At 42.4% G+C, this 25,782-nt stretch overlaps 1 protein-coding gene across 1 annotated transcript in view; it reads right to left on the reverse strand.

Annotated features, from left to right (window-relative positions):
- Positions 1 to 2,316: 2,316 nt before the first annotated feature.
- LOC136578685 (lipoxygenase homology domain-containing protein 1-like) overlaps positions 2,317 to 25,782 on the reverse strand; it is a 119,726-nt gene continuing 96,260 nt past the window's right edge. The window contains exons 15-18 of the mRNA XM_066578874.1: positions 21,204 to 21,492; positions 13,254 to 13,332; positions 7,098 to 7,173; positions 2,317 to 2,823 (exon numbers count right to left, since the gene is read on the reverse strand). Of these exons, the coding sequence (XP_066434971.1) occupies positions 2,769 to 2,823; positions 7,098 to 7,173; positions 13,254 to 13,332; positions 21,204 to 21,492 (499 nt within the window). The 3' untranslated portion in view covers positions 2,317 to 2,768. The remainder of the gene's footprint in view (positions 2,824 to 7,097; positions 7,174 to 13,253; positions 13,333 to 21,203; positions 21,493 to 25,782) is intronic.

Consider the following 25,782-nt stretch of genomic DNA (forward strand, 5'->3'; position numbering starts at 1 on the left):
AATGTGTAAATGTGCCCAAAATCAAACTAAGAAATGATCATTGTTTTATAATTCAAGATAGATTTAGGGTTGTTTCACACACAGAGGTTTTCTAAGTTGCAGTTTTACAGGCAGTTTTTGAGCCAAAATTAGAAGTGATTCTAGCAAGAAGTATTTTTTTGTTTTTTTTCTTATTTGAACCCACTTATGGTTTGGGCTCAAAAAACTGCATAAAAAATTGCCACAAAAAGGCAGCATTTTACCAATAATAACCCCTGTTGAAACCATTCTTAAAGTGATTGTTTGACCTCATCTGTTTTTTCTTTGTAAATGGTTGTTATATTGTGATTAGAGTTTTTTTTTTTTCTATATGATTATGGCGGCCATATTGCCAAAGCTGCTGCTCTTCCTCGTTAACATCATTCAGAGAGATGCTTTTCAGCAGCCACATTGATTTAGTAACCTTTAGGGCTTAGTCAGATGGGCGTTTTTTCGTGCGATTTGCGCATGCGTCCGGCGATTTTATAAAACCATTGCTTTGCAATGGTGTCGGACACATGAGTGCTTTTTATGTGCTCGTCCAATAAATTATGGAACAGAAATCGCAGATTGCACCTATCTGCGATCTGCGATTCCTGTTCTCTTCTCTATATGCGCTCAATGGGGCCGGCGGCAGCAGCGCCGACCCCATTGAGAACATATAGTAGACAAATCATTCTCCTCTGCCACAGCTGTTACAGCTGTGGCAGAGAAGAATGATGTATGCCCATTGAATTCAATGGAGCCGGCTCCATTGAAAGCAATGGGCTGCCGGCGATCGCACGATGAATTTTCGGGAAGGGCTTAAAAATATAAGCCCTTGCCGGAAATTCATCCAGAAATGTGTAAAAACAAAAAATATATATATACTCACCTGGTCCCGGCAGATGGAGTTCAGCGCGGCCGGCCGGCAGTTCTCCTGAACTGCTCTGAGTAGTATTCAGCAGCCGGGGATTTAAAATCCCCGCCTGCTGAATGAGCTGCCTCTGATTGGTCACAGCCTCACCAATCAGAGGCAGCTCTCACTCACACCCATTCATGAATGGGTGAGTGAGTGCTGCCCCTGATTGGTCCCTGCGCTGAGCCAATCAGAGGCAGCACTCACTCACCCATTCATGAATTCATGAATGGGTGTGAGTGAGAGCTGCCTCTGATTGGTGAGGCTGTGACCAATCAGAGGCAGCTCATTCAGCAGGCGGGGATTTTAAATCCCCGGCTGCTGAATACTACTCAGAGCAGTTCAGGAGAACTGCCGGCCGGCCGCGCTGAACTCTGTCTGCCGGGACCAGGTGAGTATATATATATTTTTTGTTTTTACACATTTCTGGATGAATTTCTGGCAAGGGCTTATATTTTTAAGCCCTTCCCGAAAATTCATCATGAGATCGCCCGCAGCCCATTGCTTTCAATGGAGCCGGCTGTATTGCCGGCTCCATTGCATTCAATGCGCTGGACAGCTCCAGCCCATTTCTATTGAAACGCGGCTTGGAGCAGATTTTTCGGGCGATTTTTCGGCCCCGGTCACGCGATTTGCAAATGCGCATCTGTCATGCGATCCGCAAATCATGGCAAAAAACGCCCGTGTGACTAAGGCCTTAGACTGATTATGTCCATTTACTTCTCTAGGAGAGTGTTGTGGGCATGCTCTTGTGACCTGTGCAGAGAGGGGAAAGAGGTGAGCTGTATTTATCAACTATTGTCAATGATGGATCCTTTGTGATCTCCTCTTTGCTGTATAATGGAAGTGTTACCTTTCAGTAGAATTCTTCTTGTGATGATAATGAGCTGACTGCCTATTGTGAGACTCCATGTCCCATGTGAAAACAATAACATGGAAAATTAGACAAAACACCACCCATTTTTCAAATCTGATTGATAATTGTCTGACGACACAAAATGAGGCACAGATTCACCATCTCTTGGTCATGACACACATGTGACTTCTGGAATTCCATATGGGGTGATGGCCTATGGGCTACCGCAAGGACAACCAACTCAAAATAGAGAAAGTTTCTCCCAAACTACTACACAGCTCTACACAACAGACATATCACTGTAATCAGCGTGACTGTCACTACCTTATACTGCTCTCAGTGGGGGCTGCAGAGAGATGGTGACCAACTCCCTTTAATGAGTACTTGGGCCAGTTTAGAACATACAAATTGGTAAATATTTTACACAATGTATAATAATATAATTTTGTTCAAATATATGCCATTTTAATCAAACATCACATCATTTTATTTTGTATAGATATTGCATATTATCATATAATCTTCAAAAACATGTAACTTATAAAGCTTTGGAAAGCAGAAGGAATATAAATGGCACTATAGGTATGGTATGATGTGTCAACGTCTTTATGGGGTCGCCATACTGTGGCGTCATTAGTGTGTGGGTCATCCCAACCATGACATCATAGGATGTTGCATCTGCCTTGGTTGTCCTGCTGACTTTTTTTGCTTCCCTAATCGAAGATTTCTCATACATGTTCTGTAGGTGCAGTAGATGCAATAACTGAAAAGATGGAGGCAGCCAGCTAAACTAACATGATTATGACACTTTAGCACATAATATATGAGTAGAAATATAGTAGAGTGAGAAAAAGATACTGAAGTAGTACTACAAATACTTCTGGCCCACAGCCTTCAGTCTAAATAATATATGATGAGAAGGAGATACAAGGAGCCGTCAGACTGGTTGGATGGATAATGGTAGAAATGAATAGAGCGAGCTTTGATTAACCCTCGTTAATGGTAAAGTTGTACAGTTGTGCATCCGTCATCTTCATCTTCAGCCAGCCACCTTAAATGCGGAGGATAGAGATGGTCAGTTGTGACACACAGTAACATTGGCATTAATGAAGTCCCATTTTTATCCAACAGGGTATCAGACTACATTGTGCGAAAAAAATCAACCATCTAATACATAACTTATTATGCGTACAGCCTTCAAAGTGGACCTCTATCTACATACAGTAAGGCTGACCAGCTAACTATCTAACATAACTTATAGTTTGTGAAATGGCAAAGATGTCAGATGAAAGAAATGACTGTTGGTCTTGGTCTTCAGTATCTCCAGGACTTGGCCTCAGGCTGAAAACACGGTGCCGAGTGTGCGGCTGCACTTGGTAGTATGGAGCGTAGTCGCGCCTGAATGAAGGAGATTTCTTGTCCCTCGATGGCAGTTCAAACTCCGCGCCAGAGTCTATTGGAGCCGCCAGCATATATTTATCAAAAGATAGAACCAGAACTATCTTTGTGCCAAGCATATAATAGCCGGCGCAGATTTTAGTCGAGTATGCTCTTTTTTTAAGGTGCAATGTTTTTACACACCACATATTTACCCATGTGAATGCATTGGAAACCAATTCCTTAGATAATCGTGTATATTGTCCGACTGTGAAAATGCGGCCGATATACACTCATGTGAATAAAGCCTTAGCCTGGTTTCAGATGGCCGTATGTCCAACTAGGCTTGCCGGCACGGAGCATGGTTGCGCATGAATGAGATTTATTGTTGACAATTCAAACTCTGCACCATAGAGCAGGAGCTTGAAAAAAATAGCAGGAAAATATGTGTCGCCTGATCTTTCCCGCACATAGTATTCATTACATGTGGGAAAGATAGGGCAGGTCCTGTCTTTTCTTGCCCGTACAAATAACCCCCTTGAGTGGCACGTCCGTAAATATTCCAGGATGTGCTCCACTGCCCATAGTGATATAGCCTGGAAGCTTTCCAGGATATGTTTCACTATAGGACCTGCAGAGCGCAATGCCATAAGCTTGTGCTCTGCCTGCACAGACCCACAGAACACTGCAGGACTTTAAAAAAAGAAGCAGGAAGATATTACCGATATGTCGGCAACTTCCAGCTTCTTTTTTTAAACTCCTGCACTGCTTTGTTTACAGGTTGCCACAGAGACCATAGGCTTGTCAGAAGCCGGCCGATGTTCTCTGTGGTAGAGAGAGCTGATGCTGGGCTGTCAGACAATAGCTAGGCACCAGCTCTTACACAGCAGAGAATGGAGAAAACGTCTGATCTCTGCTGTGTTAACCCTTTACATGCCGCGGTCTATGCGACCGCAGCATGTTGAGGGCTGACAGAGGGAGGGGGCTCCCTCTGTCAGAGGACAGCCAGGGACCAGCTCTTACACAGCAGGGAACAGAGAAAACCTCAGATCTCTGCTTTTTAACCCTTTATATACTGCGGTCTATTTGACAGCAGCATGTAAAAGGCTGACACTATCGGAACCCCGCAATGTGATCAGGGGGTCCTGATGGGTCTCTATGGAAGCCCCCTAAAGGGACAAACATTTTAAAAAAGTTGAAAAAATAAAAATAAAAACACCTTTCTTTCTCCCTTTGCTTAGTAAAAAATTAAAAACAAAAATTGCACATGTGGTATTCATGCATTCGTAATGACCCAGAGAAGGAAGTTAGGACATTATTTAACTCCTTAATGACGTGCCCCCCCTTTTTTTTTCCATTTTCGTTTTTTCCTCTCCCCGTTTAAAAAAAATCATAACTCCTTTATTTATTCATCGACGTCGCTGTATGAGGGCTTGTTTTTTGCGGGACGAGTTGTATTTTTCAATCCTGCTATTTAATATACCATATAGTGTATTCTATGGGTCAGTACGATTACTATGATACCAAACTTGTGTACCTTTTTTTTGCTGTAGTACTTGTATTTTTTTCAAAGACATTTAATTTTTTTAAATTATTTTCTGCTGCATCTTCTGTGTAATAATGATTTTATTTTTCTGTCGACGTAGTTGAGCGAGGGCTCATCTTTTGCGGGATGTCCTGTAGTTTACGTTAGTACCAATTCGGAATACATATGACTTTATGATCGCTTTTTATAGCATTTTTTCTCAGAGACAGGGTGACTGAAAGTACATTTCTGGTGTTTTTTTTTGGACTACGTTCCCCATATGGGGTAAATAATGCACTACTTTGATAGATTGGATTTTTACGGACGCAGCAATACGAAATACACATTTTTGCTTTATTATTTAGATTCTTTTGTTATAGATAAGGTAAAAGGAGGGTGATTTAAACTTTTATTCTTTTTTTTTACAATAAATAAAACTTTATTGATCTTATTTTAACTTTTTTTTTTTAAAGTTTCCCTGGAGGACCACAACTAGTGATGCTTTGATCACTCTTGCAGTATGACGTAATGCTGTACAATTGCAGTTATTGCCCGCGGGTGTCAGCTGTAAAAAACAGCCGACGTCCACGCTGTATGAAGAGAGGTTGCGCCGCGATCTCTCTTCATACATACCTCGACGCATGTAAATGTACGTCCTGGAGCAGGAAGAGGTTAATCTGCAGGGTGCACAGCATGGAAAATTTTTTTTAAACATGGCAAAAAAAAGCTCACTATACAAAAAAGCAGAATAGAAAGTGATCAAAATTCTGCACAGATCAATCAATGGTACTAATAAAAAGTACAACTCATCCCGCAAGGTAAAAACCCTTACACACCTCCGTTGATAAAAAAAATTAAATGCTAGGGGTTTTTGAATGCAGCAATAAAAATAATTATTTTTTTTAAACTGTGAAAAAGTAGCGAAAAAGAAAAAAACTCTTACAATTTGGTATTGGCATAATCGTACCGGCCTGTAGAATTACTTTAATACATTATTTATACTGCTCAGAGAATGCAGTGAAAAATAAAAATAAAAAACATGCCAAAATTACAGATTTTGTTAATCTTGCCTCTAGAAAAAATGGAATAAAAAGTAATCAAAATTTTACATGTTCCTAAAAATTAGATAAATGCAGACTAGAGTTTATCTCGCAAAAACCAAGGCCTTCTAGGGCTCCGGCAATGGGAAAAAAAAATAATACGGCTCTTGGAATGTGGTGACACAAAAGCAAGCCTTTAAAAACAAAATGCTTAAAATGTACAAAAATAGCAAAACATAAAAAAACATATAAACTTGGTGTCGCCGGAATCGTGTGACTCAGAGAATAATGTTATTACATCATTTATTCTGCTCGCTGAACGCCGTAAAAATGAAATCTTAAAAAAAATGGCAGAATTTCTTTTTTTCCCCCAATCTCCCTACAAATTTTTTTACAAAAGTTATGCAATACATTATATATACCAAAAAATGATGCAATTAAAAAGTAAAACTTGTCCCACAAAAAACAAGCCCTCATATGGCCGTGTCAATGGAAAAATGGAAAAGTTATAGCTCTTGGAACGCGACTGCAAAATTAGATGAAATTAAATGATTAGACCATTTAAAGAACCTGCCCTGGTGGGTACGACAGGGTGGTAGGAAACCCGCCACTCAAGGGGTTAATGGGCGAGAATCCCAATAGTAAAAACGAAACCATGGAAATCCATTGAAATCGATCGTTTCGTTTTTTCCCGCTATCCGGCCGTGATTATCATGACCGCAGAATGGGAGACAAACATGTTTGACTATTTCAGCCCTGAGTCAAAGATCAACATTCAGCATGTTGTGCAGCAGCATTAGAGATTTCCAGTAAACCCCGTGCCCTACTGCTGTGTATTCACACATGGACAGTACACTTGTATATACATTACATGCTTATTAGAGATGAGCGAGCATACTCGCTAAGGGCAATTGTTTGATTGAGCATTGCCCTTAGCGAGTACCTGCCCGCTCGGGAGCAAAGATTCGGCTGCCGAGGGCGGGCAGGGAGCGGCAGGGGAGAGTGGGGAGGAACGGAAGGGAGATCTCTCTCTCCCTCTCCCCCCCCCCCCCCCGCTCCACCCTGCTCGTGGCCGCAACTCACCTGTCACCCACGCCGGCAGCCGAACCTTTTCTTCCGAGTGGGCAGGTACTCGCTAAGGACAATGCTCGATCGAGCAATTGCCCTTAGCGAGTATGCTCGCTCATCTCTAATCCTTATCATTCTACAAATCACAAGCCCAAGTCAAATATACCCTTTAAATGAAATTAAATTCCTCTTTCAGGGTACTGACATACGGTAAGGGCTCAGGTGCTCTAGTAGTCATTATACGCTTCACCATATTCAATACGAGAAAACCAGAAATAAACTAGAAAGCAAGGATTGGCTCTCCATGAAGGTTACCTGTTACAGGGGAACACAGCTGATTCTTTTGTCGGTTCTGTAACAATCTCCACCTTTTCTAGGAACCAACCATCACCTGATCGGAAGAATGATGTATTATTAACATAAAATTACATTGCGGTAGAAACATTTAAAACTTTGTGGCCATATGATTCCTCTCATAGAAAGGCAACCACAGTGGGAGAGAGTTATCAAAACAAGCACAAAGGACAAATGGAGCAGTTGCCTTAAGCAGCCAATCAGCTTCTAGCTATTATTTCAGTATTTATGAAACAGGACTCTTCTGACACATCTATCTTAGTAAATACCCCATGAAACAAAAATACTGGAACACCTTTTATTCAAAATTTGCATTTTGATTTCCTGTGTTATTCTTCCTAGAAATGTATGAATTAATTGACAATTGGGCGTTACACGTTCACTAGTTAATAGAGTCCTTACAGAATTAATAAGGTCCTTGCACATACGTCATAGCTGCAACAATACAGTAGAAGCAAATCTTGGTGACACCTGCCATACATGTATAGGGGATGTGCACAAGGATTGTATGGAGTGGGTTTAGCAGCCTAGTCTGCTCCATACACGGTGGGTTATGGCTGTCTTTGACAGCTGGCACACAGTCACAACAACCGTGATCAGAAATGACTTTAATCATGGCTGTTAACTATTTAAATGCAGCTGTTAATTCTGACAGCCGAAATAAAAATGTCCCAAATAGCCCCCCACAATGAGATTGCATGGTGCCATTCAAGAGTCATGGCAGCCTGCGGTCATGTGATGGCCCCCAGGGCTTCCATGTATTTCTGTTTATTAATATGTACCTGTAGTATGTAATAATAATAATAATAATCATCTTTATTTTTATATCGCCAACATATTCTGCAGGGCTTACAAAACAGGAAGAGCAGTAGCATATCCACGGTTACATGTAGTAATTAGTTGATGGAAACAGTAGGGGTAAGGGTCCTGCTCCAACAAGCTTACATACTACAGATAATGGGGTGATACAGAAGGTAAAGGGGCTGGAGATGTGCACGGTATGGCGATGTGGAGAGTGAGGGATGCTTTACACACAGACAAAGAGATTGAATGTAGGGGTAAAGGAGAAATCAGAGTCAACTATAACCCCAAGACAGCGGGCATGCTGTCTGGGAGTTATGGTGGTGCCACACACTGAGATGAAGATGTCAGGATGAGGTTGGTTAGTAGAGGGCGGAAACACCAGCAGGTCAGTTTTTGAGAGGTTCAGTTTTAGGTAGAGAGAAGACATGGTGTTAGAGACAGCGGACAGACAGTCAGTCACATTCTGAAGACATGGTGCTGTGATGCCATGGGAAGTGGTATATAACTTGATGTTGTCAGCATAGAGATGGTACTGATAGCTAAATCTACTGATGGCTGTCTAGATGGAGAAGAGGAGGGGGCCAAAGACCGAGCCCTGGGGGACCCGAACAGAAATGGCAAGAGGGGAGGAAGTAGAGCCTGCAAAGGATATGCTGAATGAGCGGTCAGACAAGTAGGAGGAGAACCAGGAGAGAGCAGTGTCCTTTAGGCTGATTGAGCGAAGCATATTGAGGAGAAGTTTGTGGTCAACAGTGTCAAATGCTGCAGAGAGATTGAGGAGGATCAGTAGGGAGTAGTCACCCCTCGATTTAGCCGTAAAGAGGTTGTTCAACACTTTTTTAAGGATAGTTTCTGTCGAGTGTAGGGGGTGGAAGCTGGACTGTAGGGGGTCAAGAAGAGAGTTTTCTGAGAGATAGCTTATAAGGCAGAAGTAAACCAGGCATTCTAATAGTTTGGAGATGAAGGGGAGATTTGAGATGGGTCGGTAATTTGCAGCACTGGTCGAGTCAAGAGTCAGTTTCTTTAGCAATAGCGATATTTGAATGAGGGGGGGGGGGTGCCAGAGTTCAGAAAGAGGTTGAAAATAGTAGTGAGATGGGAGATAACCACCGGGAAGAGGAACCTGAGGAGGTGTCAGGGAAGATGTGCTAGCACAGTTGGTGTGGCGAGCTGAGGAAATCAACCTGGAGATTTCTTCCTCTGTTGTTGGTTTGAGTACAGAGAGTGAGCAGGAGCTAGATGCAGTACTGAAGAGACTAGGGTCGGTGCAAGACAGGGAATGGGAGGTTATTTCTTGCCGGATGTCGTTGATTTTCTTTATGAAGTAAGCAGCCAGCTCTTCCACACTGAGATCCATCACGGGGGGGCTGCAATTTAGGGCTGAGAAGGGAGTGAAAAGTATCAAAGAGTCGTTTAGGGTTGTGGGATAGTGAGGAGATGAGGGAGGTGAAGAGACTTGTTTTGCATGGTGGAGGGCTGGGTTGTAGGTTCTGATCAGGAATTTGAATTGGAGAAAGTCTGCGCCTTTTGTGACTTTCTCCACAGCTGTTCAGCACACCTTGAGCATTGTGGGATGAAGTGCTTTTGAGACATAAGCCAGGGTTGCCGCAGTCTGCATCACATGGCTTCAGTCATGGGGGTGGGGGGGTCCACCTTCATCAAAGGCATGTTTGAGAATAGTGTTGTAATGTGTGGCAGCCAGGTTGGGCAAGAGAGGAGAGAGATAGGTGACAGAGAGTACTGTAAGGTCTCAGCAAAGTTTTGGATGTGAACAGCCTCAAGGTTCCTGTATGTACAGTAGGTAGAAGGGTCTGGGGAGATGCTAGGGAGCTTGAAGGAGAAAGAGAGAGGTTATGGCCTGAGAGCGGGAGAGGAAAATAAGTGAAGTAAGAAGCAGAGCAGAGATGGAGGAAGACCAGATCAAGAGTATTGCCATCCCTGTGAGTGGGAGAGGTTGTGAGTTGTGAGATATTGAGGGAGGAGGTGAGCAATAGAAGCAGATGAGGAGATGGGGTCGTTTGTGGTGATATTAAAGTCCCCTACGATGAGGGTTGGGATTTTGCAGGATAGGAAGTGGGGGAGCCAGGCGACAAAGTAACCCAGAAACAGGCCGGGAGGACCTGGGGGGCAGTTGTTATGTTTCTCTGTGACATCAGGGGGATTAAGGTATATTAAGAAAGTGAAGAGTGCATTGACGAAGAAAGGAGAGAGGGGCTGATATGAATAGAGTGCAGCAGAAGTGGGCATTGTAAGCAGGTTTTAAAGTTAACAGTAAAGATGACAATGGAGGCGGCAGTAGTAGTGATGGTGGTTAAGTGCAAGGTGTTAAGGCAATAATAGAATGCCTGCAGAAGTGCCTGAAGTATTGCAGTATATGGTATAAGTCAGTGTTGCCCAAGTTCCAGGTCTCACCTCCCCAAACATATCATGATTTGAGAATATCCTATAGAATGGCACTTGAGGTCATGATTGAGGCACTGACAATATTTACATTAGCTGTGTAATACTACGACCCACATGACGTCATAGGGTCTTGCAGCCAATAACAGAGTTTGATGTCCCATAAAGCAGGCAGGACTACAGCTATAAACAGAGACAAAGTAAGGGACTGAGCACCAGCATGGGATGCAACAGGAGTGGGGAAATGTGAGTAAATGACAATTTGTTATATGACTTAATGGGGTAGGGGTTGTACCAAGATGGTACAACTCGGACATCCCCTGTAAGCTCTATTTGTGCACTGATGCCTGCAATCCTTCTGTATTGAAATATATACCTTTAGATTTCATAATCATGCATGCGAACTTGGAAATATTTCAAAAGACAAGCAATATATCAAGAACAGATGAGCCTGAGAGTGAATACAAAGAGCAGCGATAATCTCTGAAGCAACCAAATGTTTCCCAAATATTAGTAGACTTTTGCCTAGTTTTTGCCTTGGATATCCTTGTGCAATGTTACTCACTTATTAACAGATTTAACAGGTACTCAATTATTTCTTGCAGAGCTTTGTTTGATCTCAGTTAATTTTCTGTCCCAGTAAATAGCAATGCTCGCTTGGCTGCTCTCAACTGGCTGTGCCTGAGGGATCTCTACCTTAAAGCTGATTAGGAAAATGATTTCCCTTCTAAGCTCACCCATTTGTCCAGGGCTCGCTGGCGTCTTTCTGCGTTCAGTTCACCTTTTGTGACATAAATAATGTAGGAAGTTACAATGAATTCTAGCCTTTTTTGGCAGAAGATGAGTTCACATTAGGTTAACCTACCATTCAGGAAATATTTTCTCAGGATTTTACATTTTACAGTTCTACCAATCTGTATTTACTCATATAGGCTTACTTCACAGGGACTTTTTTAATGGGATTTTTGAGGCTTGTAAAAAATAAAAAGGAATGAATTTAATGTGTTTTTACAAGAATTATTTGGATGGCTTTTGATATATGCACATATATTTTTTCAATTTTATTCCTATAAAAAAAGTCTATAGGAAAATGCCTGAAAAGAAGGTAAACCTATAGCAGATTGCATTTAAAGAACTGTCATTGGACCAAAAAGCAACCCGACTCAAAACATCGGGAACAACACTGCATTTTACCTTATGTGTGTAAACTAGTTAAAGAATAACTTGAAGCTGATATGTCCAACTGCAAATTTGTCATAGAGTCCCCCACCTATCACGTACATTTATAATAATCATATCTTTTTATGTGCCAAAGGGGCTTTTGTGCTCGTCAAGGCACCAGGGCCTGGATGCAACTGTGACCTCTACACCCCTTTTAGCTACTCCCCTGAAACTTGTCTAACCTAATTGTATGGACTACCATGATACTAGCACTGGCGAGAGCAATATTGGAATGTAATTGTCTCCCTTATATTGCTCTTGCAATCCTTCTGAAGGCCTGAATGCTAGACATTTCCATAGGGAAACAGCCTCCCATCCCTGCAGGGCTGAAGGAATCGAGATAGTGATCTTCTCCCATTGATTTCAATGGGGCCGGCGATAGCAGCGCCAATCCCATTGAAATCAATGGGAAATGCTTGCGATCACCTGCCACTGCTGTCCGCGACAAGGATTTTCGGGGTGTGGTGGGGGGCTTGAAATATAAGCCCCCTTACTCCCAAAAATAATCAGTAACTGTAGAAAAAAGAGCAATACATCAACTTAGTAGCGCTGTCATCTCTGGCGCGTCTTCCTGCAAGTCCCGGCACTCTTCTTCTGCTGCTCTTCTGGCTGGGGATTAAAAAATCCCGCCTCCTAAAGTGTTGTCTCTGATTGGCTAAGTGCTGTGACCAATCTGCCTCTGATTGGTGACAGCACTCAGCCAATCAGAGGCAGAACTTTCAGGAGGCAGGGATTTTCAATCCCTGGCCAGAAGAGAAGCAGAAGAAGAGTGCCGGGACTTGCAAGAAGACGTGACAGAAATAACAGCACTACTAAGGTGATCTATGTTTCCTTTTTATTTATGTTATTCTACAGTTATGAATTATTTTCAGGGAGGGGGGGGGCTTATATTTCAAGCCCTCTTCCCCCCACTCCCAAAAATGCTTGTCGCAGAGAGTCCCCTGCCACTGCTCTCACAGCAGTAGCAGAGGATCGTGATCCTCTCCCATTGATTTCAATGGTGCTGGCGCTGCTGCCGCCGGCCCCTTTGGAACCAATGGGCGAGATTGCAAAAAGAATGGACTTGCCGGTTTTGTTTTAATGCTACATCGCAATCATTAAAACATCGCACATGTGCATAGAGCCATTGGCTTCATAATTTAGCGATTTCTCGCAGCCTCACAGCACTGGAAATCGTGTGATTTCCTTAGCCACCCTAAGGATGGCATAACACAGGACCACTATCAACTGAATAGTCAATCAAAATAGTTGCTTAAGTGTACAAACAAGTGTTTGCTTTTACACAGAGCGATTGTTGTGCACTTGTTGTACAATCGCTTGATATACTGCTTGGGTCAGAATTCCTCAGGGCAGGTTTTGATGTTTTTTTATTTTATCTCAGTCAATTATGTTACATAGAGTAAAAATATAAAAGAATGACCCATACTTCTCATCTTTTATGTACCCAATCCTAGTTTTGGCTAGAAAGTTGCAAATGCTTCACTAAGTGAACCTGACCTTATAAAAGTAACTCAACACTGGATTAATTGATCAGGCAGTTCATTATAACTTCTTACCTTACATTTTCTTTCATATGGCCTTCAACTGCATAGTATATTCAACTCCATATGGAAGTACTGGCATTAACTCTCACATTTTACACAGTAGCATCGCAACGTTCTGTAAATGCATTCCAACACAATGGAAACTCACCCAATCCTTTCCCATCATGGCTTATTTCAATATGTGAGATTCTTCCTATATTCTTTGTCGTAACTATAAATGTATCAACCTGATTAGAGAAAATGAACAATGTAAAGTATGTGATGTGCAAATCCTCGCTCATAAGGGAATATACAATGTTAGATTTATGGTGTAAGCTTTAATATCTCAGTGCTATTTATTTTTGTCTTTAATGCACAGTACTAATATAACTTCATATATTACAACAGCCCCACACTCAATATTACAGCTAAAGTTTTGCTGATAATGAAATCTTTAGGGACAAAATAGCAAAAATAATGTCAAAACAGATGGGCAGTAAAACTGGCAGAAAGCACTTTTTGATGTCTTAATCTATCATGTCCAGTATTTAGCTCTATTTTCTGGCTGGGACCCAGCAACCAGAGGGTCCAGAATAAGCTGACTGGATGGACTCCACGGCGTGTCTAATCAGCCTCAGACATTTACATGTAAGTCAGGTTTTGACCGGGATGAGCCTTACATCTAACAGACTGAGGAGATATCAGTCAGGCTCCTACTGCCCCATTCTCTCCATATCATCTTCACTTTTCTTACCCTCTTTAACCCTTTGAGGAAGTGGCTATTTAGGGGTTTGAAAAGTGTTAATAGGAATACAAAATTTATAGATTTTTTTTATGTTTTCACTACTTTTTGCACAATATAAAGCAGTGCTTGAAAATTTGTGAACCCTTCAAAATTTTCTATATGCCTGCTTATATTTGACTGAAAACTACATCAGATTTTCACACAAGTCCTAAAAAGTAGATAAAGAGAACGAAATCAAACAAATGAGTCAAATTTACATATATATACCGGTGTGTATATATATATATATATATATATATATATATATATATATATATATATATAAAATTAAGGACTTGGTCACTTATTTATTGAGGGAAATGAACCAATCTCACTTGTCTATGAGTGGCAAAAGTATGTGAATCTTTAGGATTAGCAGAAAAATTGCAGTGTGATATTAGAGTCAAATGCTTTCAATCAATGGCATGACAATCAGGTGTGAGTGGGTGTGAGGGCATACATAGAAATCATGGAGCCTCATGGCAAATGTCAGAATCCCCCCCCCCCCCAAAAAAAACATAAAAAAATCAGGTGGCAGTAGCCTTGTGGGTTTAGAGGGGGGTCTAAAGATGCCAAGTGCTCAGCGATGGAGGATAATGACATGGAAGACAATGCTGGCAGGGTAACTTTAGGGTAGGCATTCACAGAAGGTGCTAGGGGTATTGTAGAGGACAGTGAAGAGAAGGAAATGCAGGAACATGGATGAAAATAGGCAGCATGTTTTGCCACTGTTTAGCAAAAATTCAGCCATTTGTTCAGTTTTCGTGTAGTTGGGAGAAAAAATCACAACAAGATTGCAGTGTCTGAATATACCTTTAAAGGGCTGTTGCTACTGCAGCAAGTTATTCCCTATCTGTAGAATATGAGATAACTTGCTGTTCAGTTGGGGAATGACCGCTGAGATCCTCACTGATTTTAAGAATGCAGACCCTGCATTTTGGGCTTTGTGACTGCGATGAGAGTGGTAGGGACTCTGAACTACCATCGCCGAGGCCCACTTAGAGAGAGCTTCTTTCCATCATGTCATTATGAGGAGCAGGAGGGCACAGGAGGAGGTGAAGGCGGGTCCTGCCTCCTCGTCTTTGTGGCTGCAGCTACTGGCAGGTGACGTATGGTACTGAGTGAGCGATCTATTTGATGAACATGGATCTATCCATGTCTGATCTTCACAACATGTTTGTGAAAGTGTAACATGGCACAAACAAAAGAGATTTCTGAAGACCTCAGAAGAGTGGTTGATGCAGGTCCTTACCCTTTAGCACCTTATTAAGGGATATGACCTCCCTGCTGTGAATACCTTAGGTGGGTCTCCAGAGTAGATGCTGATTGATGTAGTGCACAGATGACAAAGTCAAACAAGCCAGAGGTCGGTACCAAGAAAGCAGAATATGTCAAAGCCAAAGGATAATACAATATTAGAATCAGGAGCAGAATACATCAAATACCAAGAGGATTACAGGAACCAGAAAGACAGAAACTGGTCGCCAGATAAATCCAAGGTCAGAATCCAGAGAACATGAATCAGGTAAAAACAGAACAGATCAGGTAATCATAGTCAGAACAATATACAACAGGTTGGAGAATCTACAATAAATGGCTTGAGCTAAAGTTCAAATAGCAATCCCTGCCCTCCCATTGGTCACACTAAACCTACCCCTGCCTCGTTCACTGCTCGAGACTCTTCATTGGGCAAACATTTAGACTAAAAGATTGATTAAAAGGTCAAGTCTCTGATAGGTTGAGCGGCCAGGTTTCCAAAATGTAAATGTGTGGAAACAACTTACAATGCAGGAGCTCGGGCAGGTGTTTATGTTACACATATAGTACAGGTTTTTGACCACTTTTTATTCTTTTTTTTTGGGGGGGGGGGGATGAATAAAGAATAGCAATTCTGGAAAGGTTTTTTAGCATCATTTACCATGCATGATAATGCAACTGTTGGGTTAATATTGCTACTGAGGGGGTTAATATCACTACTGCAGCTACTGTTAGGTGAATATTGCTACTGAGGGAGTTATTATTATTATTGGGGCTACTGTGGGGTTATTATTATTGCTGAGGCTGCTGTGGGGGTCACTATTGTTACTGAGGCCAGTGTGGGGGTCACCATTGTGTCTAGTCTAAAGGCCCATTTACACTGAACGAATGTTAGACAAACGATGCCCGACATTCTTTCCCTCACATACTCGCTCCTGTGCTGCCATATATTATCCTGCTGGAAAATATACAGGAGATATATAACTTATACCAGCTGTACATATCTAATTATATACAAGAGATATGCGGTCTCTGCAGCCCTATCTTTCTGCGTGCTCTTGCATCGCATCTCTCATTGTCTTCAATAGGGCCGGCAGTAGCAAAGCACAACGTGCTAGGTCCACATAATGCAATGCAAGATTTCCCCATTGTCAGCCGCAGCGGAGGATCGCTACTTCCCCAGAGTGATGCGAGACGTTTTTGATGCAAAAATGCTTCACATCCATTGCAAAATCTCAGGCGAGTGCAATATTGGGCTGTGATTCACAACCCCATATCGAACTCATCCATGTGAAATTAGGTTAAGGGGCTCCAAACAAATTTTTATGTAGTCCAGGAAATGAGTCAGCTTTGGAAATCTTAAGCCAATGGGCTAGATCGTGTATGTCAATTCATTTTGCAGCTGTAGGCTAAGCTGAACTTTTGTACCTGGGCCCCTGAGCCTTTAGTTACGGCCCTGTACGCAGATATGTTTTTACTTTACCCCGTATTATGCTGGAAAGTATAAAACTGACAGGCATCCTATTAGGCCCTGTTAAACTACAAAGGTTGCAGTCCTGAGGGCCTTCATTAGGCCCCTCCCTGCTCTGGAAACTAATTGGTTTCTGGCAATAGCTAATTGGGATTAATGTTTTGAAAATCCCCAATTATATATACAGTGGTACTTATATTTGACCTAAAACTACACCAGATTTTCACACAATTCCTAAAAGACAAAGAAAATCGAATTGAACAAATGGGTCAAAAATATTAGACTTGGTCATTTATTTATTGAAGAAAATGATTCAATATCACATGTCTGTCAGTGGCAAACATATGAAAAGCTTTAGGATTAGCAGATACATTGAAGGTGAAATTAGAGGCACGTATTTTCAATCAATGGGATGACAAAGAAGTGTGAGTGGGTGACCTATTTAAATTAAAGAGCAGTGATCTATCAAAGTCTGAACTCACAACACATTTGGAAGGGTGTCATGGAATAAACAAAGGAGATTTCTGAGGACCCATCAGTTTGGAAAAGGTTCTCCAACCATCTTTAAAGAGTCGGTTCCTCCAATCCAAAGTCAGACAGATTGTGTACAAATGGAGGAAATTCTAGGTCATTATTACCCTCCCCAGGAGTGGTTGACCAACAAAGATCACACCAAAGCAATGTGTATTATAGTCTGTGAGGTCACAAAGGAACCTAAGGTAACCTCTAAGCAACTCAAAGACTTTCCCACATCAGGAGGACAAAAACAACAGTGGCGTGTATGGCATGCTAGGGGAAAGCTGCTTGTCTCCAGAAAGAACATTGCTGTCTGTCTGCAGTTTGCTAAAGATCACCTGCAAAAGCCAGGAGGCTACTGGAATAATGTTTTGTGGATGGATGAGACCAAAATAGAGCTTTTTAGCTGAAATGAGAAGCATTATGTTTGAAGAACAAAAAAACACTGTATTACAGCATAAAAACTTCATCTGTGAAACACGGTGATGGTAGCACAAGGTTTGAACCTGTTTTGCTGCATCTGGGTCAGGAAGGCTTCTCATCACTGATTGGACAATGAATTGTAAATTATACTAACACAGCAAATTCTAAAGAAAAATGTCAGGACATCGGGCCCTGAGCTGAATCTTAAGAGGACATGAATGATGCAGCAAGACAACGACCCAAAGCACACAAGTTGTTCTGAAAAAGAACGGTTAAAGAAGAAGAAAGTTAAAGGGGTTGTCTCGCGGCAAACATCAAAATTTTACATTAGCCCATTCCCCCTGTCACCCCCCTGGCATAAAATAGCATTTTAAAGCGGTTTTTAAACCGCTTGCTACTCACCGATGTGATTAAAGATGAACTTATAAAATTCTTCTCCCAAGATGGTCGCCGGTCCTTTCCCAGGGATGCACTGCGGTTTTCTCCCATGGTGCACCGCAGGTCTTCTCCCATGGTGCACTATGGGCTCTGTGCATTCCATTGCCGATTCCAGCCTCCTGATTGGCTGGAATCGGCACATGTGACGGGGTGGAGCTACGCGATGACGCGTAGAAGGGGGCGGAGCCACAACACCGCTCGTGCCCGGACCGTCCAGAAGGGAGAAGACCCTTCTGCGCAAGCGCGTCTAAAAAAGCAAGAAGACCCCGAAATTAGACGGAGCCATGGAGACGGGGACGCTAGCAACGGAGCAGGTAAGTGAATAACTTCTGTATGGCTCATATTTAATGCACGATGTATATTACAAAGTGCATTAATATGGCCATACAGAAGTGTATAACCCCACTTGCTTTCGTGAGACAACCCCTTTAAAGTTTTGGAATGGCCAAGTCAAAGGCTTGAGCTTAATCCCATAGAAAAGCAGTGTAAGGACCAGAAGCAAGCAGTACAGAGGAGGAAACCCACCAACATAGCAGAGCTGAAATGGTTTTGAATGAGTTAAATTCCTCCAAGCCAATGTGCAGGACTAATCAACAATTACCGGAAACATTTCAATGCAGTTATTGCTGTCCAAGGGGGTCCCACCAGATACTGAAATCAAAGGTTCACATACTTTTCTCACTCACAAAGTGACATTTGATATTGGATAATATTTTTGACTCCCTTGTTTCATTTGGTTCTCTTTATCTACTTTTAGGACTTGCATGAAAATCTGATGTAGTTTTAGGTCAAATATAAGCAAAAATATGGAGAATTCTGAAGGGCTCACAAACTTTCAAACTCCACTATATTATACTGTATGTCATCATTAGAGATGAGCGAGCATACTCGCTAAGGACAATTACTTGATCGAGCATTGTCCTTAGCGAGTACCCGCCCGCTCGGAAGAAAAGGTTCGGCTGCCGGCGCGGGTGAGAGGTGAATTGCGGCAGTGAGCAGGGGGGAGAAAGGGAGAGACAGATGTCCCCTCCGTTCCTCCCCGCTCTCCCCCACCGCTCCCCGCCCGCTGCCGGCAGCCGAATCTTTTCGTCCGAGCGGGCAGGTACTCGCTAAGGGCAATGCTCGCTCAAGTAATTGTCCTTAGCGAGTATGCTCGCTCATCTCTAGTCATCATAGATTTTCCATGTTTCATCTACTTTGAAAATCTGCAACAAATCTGCCATGTCTGAAGTTGGCCAAGTACTAAAAAAATTAAAAAAGAATAAAATGTACAGCAATCAAAAAACACCCCTGTAGGCATTACAGTCTGATGATTATAATAAAATACAGTGATAATTAGAGATATTCAAAAATCTTGAAACATTCTTTCCATGAGCCACTTTGTTTTATGAAAACGTGTCAATGAGAACAAATCATAAAACGGCAGGTAGCAAACATCAGTGATTGTCCTCATACAATCACATTGATTCTATATTGAGCTGCCTAATGTGTGCTAACAGAAGTTATTAGCGAGAGCAAATAAAAGGAAACATACATTTTACCAACTGTGAACTACAAAGGCAAAATATGCTGAATGGGGAGAAAGTAACAAAATGCAGATACAAATTATGTCCCTGCATGTGTGATTTCTCTCTTAAGCTTCATGTGTTTGTTACATCCACTCGAAATAATAGAAACTAATTAGAGAATACAGTCTAAGGAAATCCCAGCCAAAATATGTTGTCTGCATCTCAACAGTCTGCTTGGAAAGTCAGGCTGATAGAACAAAAAGATCTGGCTGGAGTCAGAGATCTGCTTGCAGTTTGATTCGGTTTCTTGGGAAATGTTCTACATGTTCCCGATTTTAATGGATTGTTCTTGCTTTCAAGTGTTTTTTTAGGGCTCGTTTACACAAGTGTATGCGCATTTGCGCACGCCTGAGTGCTGCGTTTCTGCAGATCGAATTATCATATATACTCGAGTATTAGCTGACCCAAATATAAAACTGGTAAAACTTATTGACTCGAGTATAAGCTTACTATACTCGAGTATATACTAGGTTAAAAAAAACAAAACGCAATACTCACCCCTCAGCCGGCATCTGTGTCCTTGGCGCAATGGTCTCCCCAGCAGTGCAGCAAGCTGCTTGAGAATTCTTCCCGCTGTCATCTCCGTGCTCGGCTTTAAACCCCCCCCCCCCCAGAGCTGTGTAAGTAAGCGCTGTGATTGGATTGAGCACCATCCAATCACAGCCGTCACTCGATAAACCAAACACAGCCATTCAGTGATGTCACTTATTCATTCAGTGATGGCTGTGAATGATCAGATGCTGGCTATGATTGGCTGGCACTCTATCCAATCACAGTGCTTCCTCACACAGCACTGCCGGCAGGGGAATTCAAAGCGGAGCAGGGAGATGACAGCAGGGAGAATTCTCAAGCAGCTTGCCGCACCACCAGGGAGATCATTGCGTCGGGGACACAGACGCCGGCTGGGAGGTGAGTATTGCAGGTTTTTTTTGTTTTTTTACCTCACTCGAGTGCAAGCCGAGGGGGGCTTTTTCATGATAAAAAAGTGTGCTGAAAAACTCAACTCATACCTGAGTATATATGATATGGTTTTTTTTGCCTGTATCGGCATATTTTACTGTACTTTTTCCGCCTGCAGGACATATTCATCAACAAGGTAGAGCTAAGTAGCAGTAGCCTGTACATTTTATCTGCCGCTCTCGACCGTCTTAGTCCCACACAGCCACTGATTTTCCGCAGTCTTTACATGCATCACTTTGCCATAAACACAACAACAGACTATAACCTACAACTACCAGCATGCACAGAGCTTGTCTCCCGCCCGCAACTCACTGGTCCTACAACTTACTAGCACCAACTTCCCTCTCACTCAGAGGGCCAGAGAAAGCTGCTGAATCAGACAGAACCTTCCGGCATTCTGAACTGCACATGAACAGTATAGCACAGTGCTTCTGCTCCTGCCCTCCCATAATGCACTGCTCACATGAAGTTGGAGGCTATGGACAGGAGAGGAAGCAGCAAATGTGGACAAGATGGAAGAGGAAGTAGAGATATTTTTCTAGTGGAGGGTTACATGGCATGGATAGAAAATGAAGAAAGTAACTAGTACATTAGACATTAAAATGTTAGTCTGTGCCTGGAATACCCCTTTAATGTAAATATTGTACTTCCCACACACATAAGAACAAAAGATAGTTTTTGCTTAAGACATTATGTTCTTACCTTCCCTTTCTGGAAGGGTTTGCTGTCTTCCACTGGCTGTTTTAACTGGACAGGTCCAAATGAATTTTCATTACCATAAAACAAAATGATGAAAACATTGGCATCGGTGCCCGCTCCTGCTACAGCACCTGTGTACACCCTAATCTTATGCTCCACTACATTGTCTTCCTCAGTTCCCGTATGATTGGAGGTTAATAATGAGCCAGTTCCCTCTTGCTGTTCATTGACAATTTGAGAAATGGCAAATTCTTTTCTTGTCTCTGGTTTTTCACTATTAATTGAAAAGCTCCTAAGCACAGAAACAAATCCAGAAGGAAGGGTTATAAAAAGAATCAACATGTTAGTTAACTGATTATTGATTTTTAAACTTTACTCTTTTAAGTTCTTAAAAAAAAACTGATATGAATTTCTTGTCTGTTTGGATTTTGGCCTCATTTACACTGCTGTATTATGTATCTGTGATGTATGTTCTTCCAATGTTATAGTCTACATTGGGCCAATACCTTACCTCCATGTGACTCCACTACACTGGTCAACACTGAAATTGTTACTGACTAGAGATGAGCGAGCACCAAAATGCTCGAGTGCTCGTTACTCGAGTCGAACTTTCAGTGATGCTCGAGAGTTCGTTTCGAGTAACGAACCCCATTGAAGTCAATGGGCGACTCGAGCATTTTTGTATATGACTGGTGCTCCGCTAATGTTTTCATTTGTGAAAATCTTAGCAAATCACCAAAGTCATGTAAAAAAAACACAGAAATGGATAGGGCAGGCGAGGAGCAACATGCAGGGCTGCATTTCGGGCTCCGAGGTCTCACTATTAAGCCACAATAGTGGCAAGAGTGAGACCCCACCCCCCACTGTCAGCATAAAGATCGTTCTCCTCTGCGACAGCTGTAACAGCTGTGGCAGAGAAGAACGATGTTAGCCCATTGAATTCAATGGAGCCGGCAATACAGCCAGCTCCATTGAAAGCAATGGGCTGCCGGCGAGCGCGGGATGAATTTTCGGGAAGGGCTTAAAAATATAAGCCCTTACCTGAAAATCATCCTAAAATATGTAAAAAAAAAATGTATACTCACCTTTCCGCTGCAGCCGGAGTTCAGCCGCCTCTGGCCGGCAGTTCTCCTGAACTGCTCTGAGTAGTATTCAGCAGCCGGGGATTTAAAATCCCCGCCTGCTGAATGAGCTGCCTCTGATTGGTCACAGCCTCACCAATCAGAGGCAGTTCTCACTCACCCATTCATGAATTCATAAATGGGTGAGTGAGTGCTGCCTCTAATTGGCTCAGCGCAGGGACCAATCAGGGGCAGCTCTCAGCTGTCAATCACAGGCAGCACTCACTCACCCATTCATGAATTCATGAATGGGTGTGAGTGAGAGCTGCCTCTGATTGGTGAGGCTGTGACCAATCAGAGGCAGCTCATTCAGCAGGCAGGGATTTTAAATCCCCGGCTGCTGAATACTACTCAGAGCAGTTCAGGAGAACTGCCGGCCAGACGCGGCTGAACTCCGGCTGCAGCGGAAAGGTGAGTATACTTTTTTTTTTTTTTACACATTTCTGGATGAATTTTAGGGAAGGGCTTATATTTTTAAGCCCTTCCCGAAAATTCATCCCGCGCTCGCCGGTAGCCCATTGCTTTCAATGGAGCCGGCTGTATTGCCGGCTCCATTGAATTCAATGTTCAGTGCTCGTTTAATCGAGACGAGTACCGCGTGGTGCTCGTCTCGAGTAACGAGCATCTCGAGCACCCTAATACTCGAACGAGCATCAAGCTCGGACGAGTATGCTCGCTCATCTCTATTACTGACTTAAAGGTCCTAATCTGTAGTATCTTGGTGTGCTGAACACGAATATGACCATGACAATTTTTTATTGGCTCTTGTTTTGAAGATATTTCATATAGATATTTCACATAGATGAAGATATTTCATATATAGAGTGATGTGAAACAAGCATGGAATGCTTTTCTCCTACAAACTTTCTCGGGAATGTTAGGGCAGAAAACTACAAGGAACAAGACATGCTGATGCAACCAGAGGAGTAACTTGAAGCTCCAGGGCCCCAATGCAAAACCTGTAGCAGGGCCCCTAACTATAATGCTTTATTCTTAGTACTGGGCTCCATATATGGAGAAGAGAGGCCTTATGGGCCTCCTAAGGCTCCTGGGCCCGGGTGCAACCGCATCCCCTGCATCCTCTATAGTTACGAGTGCAACCTATGAGCATGTAATGTATAGTAAAAAACATATAGAATAAGTGGGAGGATATAAGTTGATATCAGGTTATTCCTACCCAGCCACGACAAGAGAGGGGTGTTAATGTTCTGTAACTGGTTTGGTATTTTTTAAAGAAGAGGGGGAAAGTTTGCCTTGTAGAGGAGGCAGGGATCTGTAGTTAAAATGACGCCTAAGTATTTAATGCTAGACGTGGGCCATTTAAAGGGAAATTCTTTTTTTATATGTTTGGTCGTGTTGGTTGGGGCTGAGATATTTAAAGCCTCTGATTTCTCATAATTAACTTTAAAATTTTAATTTTGCCAAATTGCTCGAAGACGTCCAAGATTGCAGGGAAGGCCCCCTCCGGGTTGGTCATGAGTACTAGTAGGTAATCTGCGAAAGCAGCTGTCGTATGCATAAGGTTCCCGATTTTTAACCCCAGGATATTTGGGTGTTCTCTAATTCGCTGAAGCAAAATCTCCATGACCAACACAAAGAGGGTAGGGGAGAGTGGGTAACCTTGCCTGGTCGCATTGGTGATGGCGAAAGACCTCGACAGAGTTCCGTTTATTTGAAGTCTAGCTGTGGGAGCTGTGTACATACTGAATATGGCCTCTATGAACTGATTTGGCAAGCCAAACTTTTGCAATGCAACTTTCATAAAGCTCCAACTCATTCTGTCGAAAGCCTTCTCGTCATCTGTTCCCAAAAGGACCAGTGGGATTTCGTTAAGTTTGGCGTGGTGGATGGCATTGATAATACGGGATGTATTCAGTTTCCCCTCTCTTCCTGCTACAAATCTTACCTGGTCTGGGTGTATTAATTTAGGGAGTAAAGGTGAAATGCGTTGAGCTAATAGTTTTGCCCAGATCTTGAGGTCTGTATTTAGTAGGGAGATAGGCCTATAATTGCCACATTGTTCTGGGTCTTTCCCTTCCTTTGGGATCAGGGTGATGGATGCTTCCAAGGCATGATTGGGTAGATTTCCTCCTGGCAAGAGTGTGTTACACAGATTTGTGAGGTTTGGGATAAGTATTTTAGAAAAGGTTTCATAGTATAAAATTGGTAGACCATCCGTTCCTGGACTTTTTCCATTGGGAATGGATTTAGGGATTTTCTCAACCTTGGGGGAGATGACTGGGGTTAACAGGTTGGCTTTATCGTCCTCAGTTAGGCTAGGTAAATTAAGGGTCTTTCCCTTCCTTGGGATCAGGGTGACGAATGCTTCCAAGGCTTGTTTGGGTAGATTTCCTCCTGACAAGAGTGTGTTACACAGATTTGTGAGGTTTGGCTAGGTAAATTAATGGTCTCTATGAAAGATTGTGTTATGTTGTCAAAATTTTTATTTCCCGCTCTCTGATTGCCCATGTAATGTATAGTAGTGATCGTCAAGTCCATCTACTGGCCAATGTGCACAGTACACAACGTAGTTCAATGTTATCCTACTAGAGCATGCACATAAAACCTCGAGAAATAAAGCTTTCTGTGAGTTAGTATGTCACTAGTTCCTGCTGACTCCGGGTCCTAGTAGAACATTTGCGAGTAGTAGTAGTGCGTAATATTGTTTAAGAATATTTAATACTTTTTGTTTCATAATTGTTAATGTTTGTTTTGTGCAATAAAATTGGTTTATTAAAATTGTTGATTGGTAAAATTTAAACCATATTAGGAGATATATTGCGAGGGATATATATTGCAAAGCAGTGTTCACATGGGACAAATAAACACTAGTTAGTCCCAAGTCAAACACTAAAACCACCATCAAACACAACCAAGTAGAAAAGGCAGAAACCCAACCCTATCAGCTAGAAGAGGATGACTTCCAAAGAACCCTTCGCAATGTCGGGAGAACCCTAAGGAAAAGCAGACATATATGACTCTACTTTTAGGGTAATATATGTCCGTTATCCCCGAGGGGGCTTCACATGAGCGTGTTTTTGTGTGTGCATACGCACGCACAAAAACACGCTTCTATTTGCAGCAATGCATTCCCTATGGTGTGTTCCCATGTCCATGTTTTACAGGCGTATGCCTGCAAAGATAGGACATGCATGCACCAAATGGAATGCCGTCGGTGGCTGCATTGAAAACAATGGTCTGCCAGCTCCCTGCATTCTTTTTCAGGGAAGAGCTTTACATATAAGCCCTTCCCTGAAAAAGAAACATTTCAGTGTAAAAAAAATACAAAAAATATACTTACCTCTCCGCCGCTGCTGTGACCCCCGCAGGGATGAAGAACACATCTGCCACATGTGGCAGATGCTTCCTTCATCCCCGCTAGTTAAAAGAATTCCCTGCTGCTACATCTGCCACATCTGTGACAGATGCAACAGAGGAATTCTTCAATTCTCTACCGCAGC

Source organism: Eleutherodactylus coqui, chromosome 9, assembly GCF_035609145.1.
Source record: "Eleutherodactylus coqui strain aEleCoq1 chromosome 9, aEleCoq1.hap1, whole genome shotgun sequence".
NCBI classification, from domain to species: domain Eukaryota; kingdom Metazoa; phylum Chordata; class Amphibia; order Anura; family Eleutherodactylidae; genus Eleutherodactylus; species Eleutherodactylus coqui.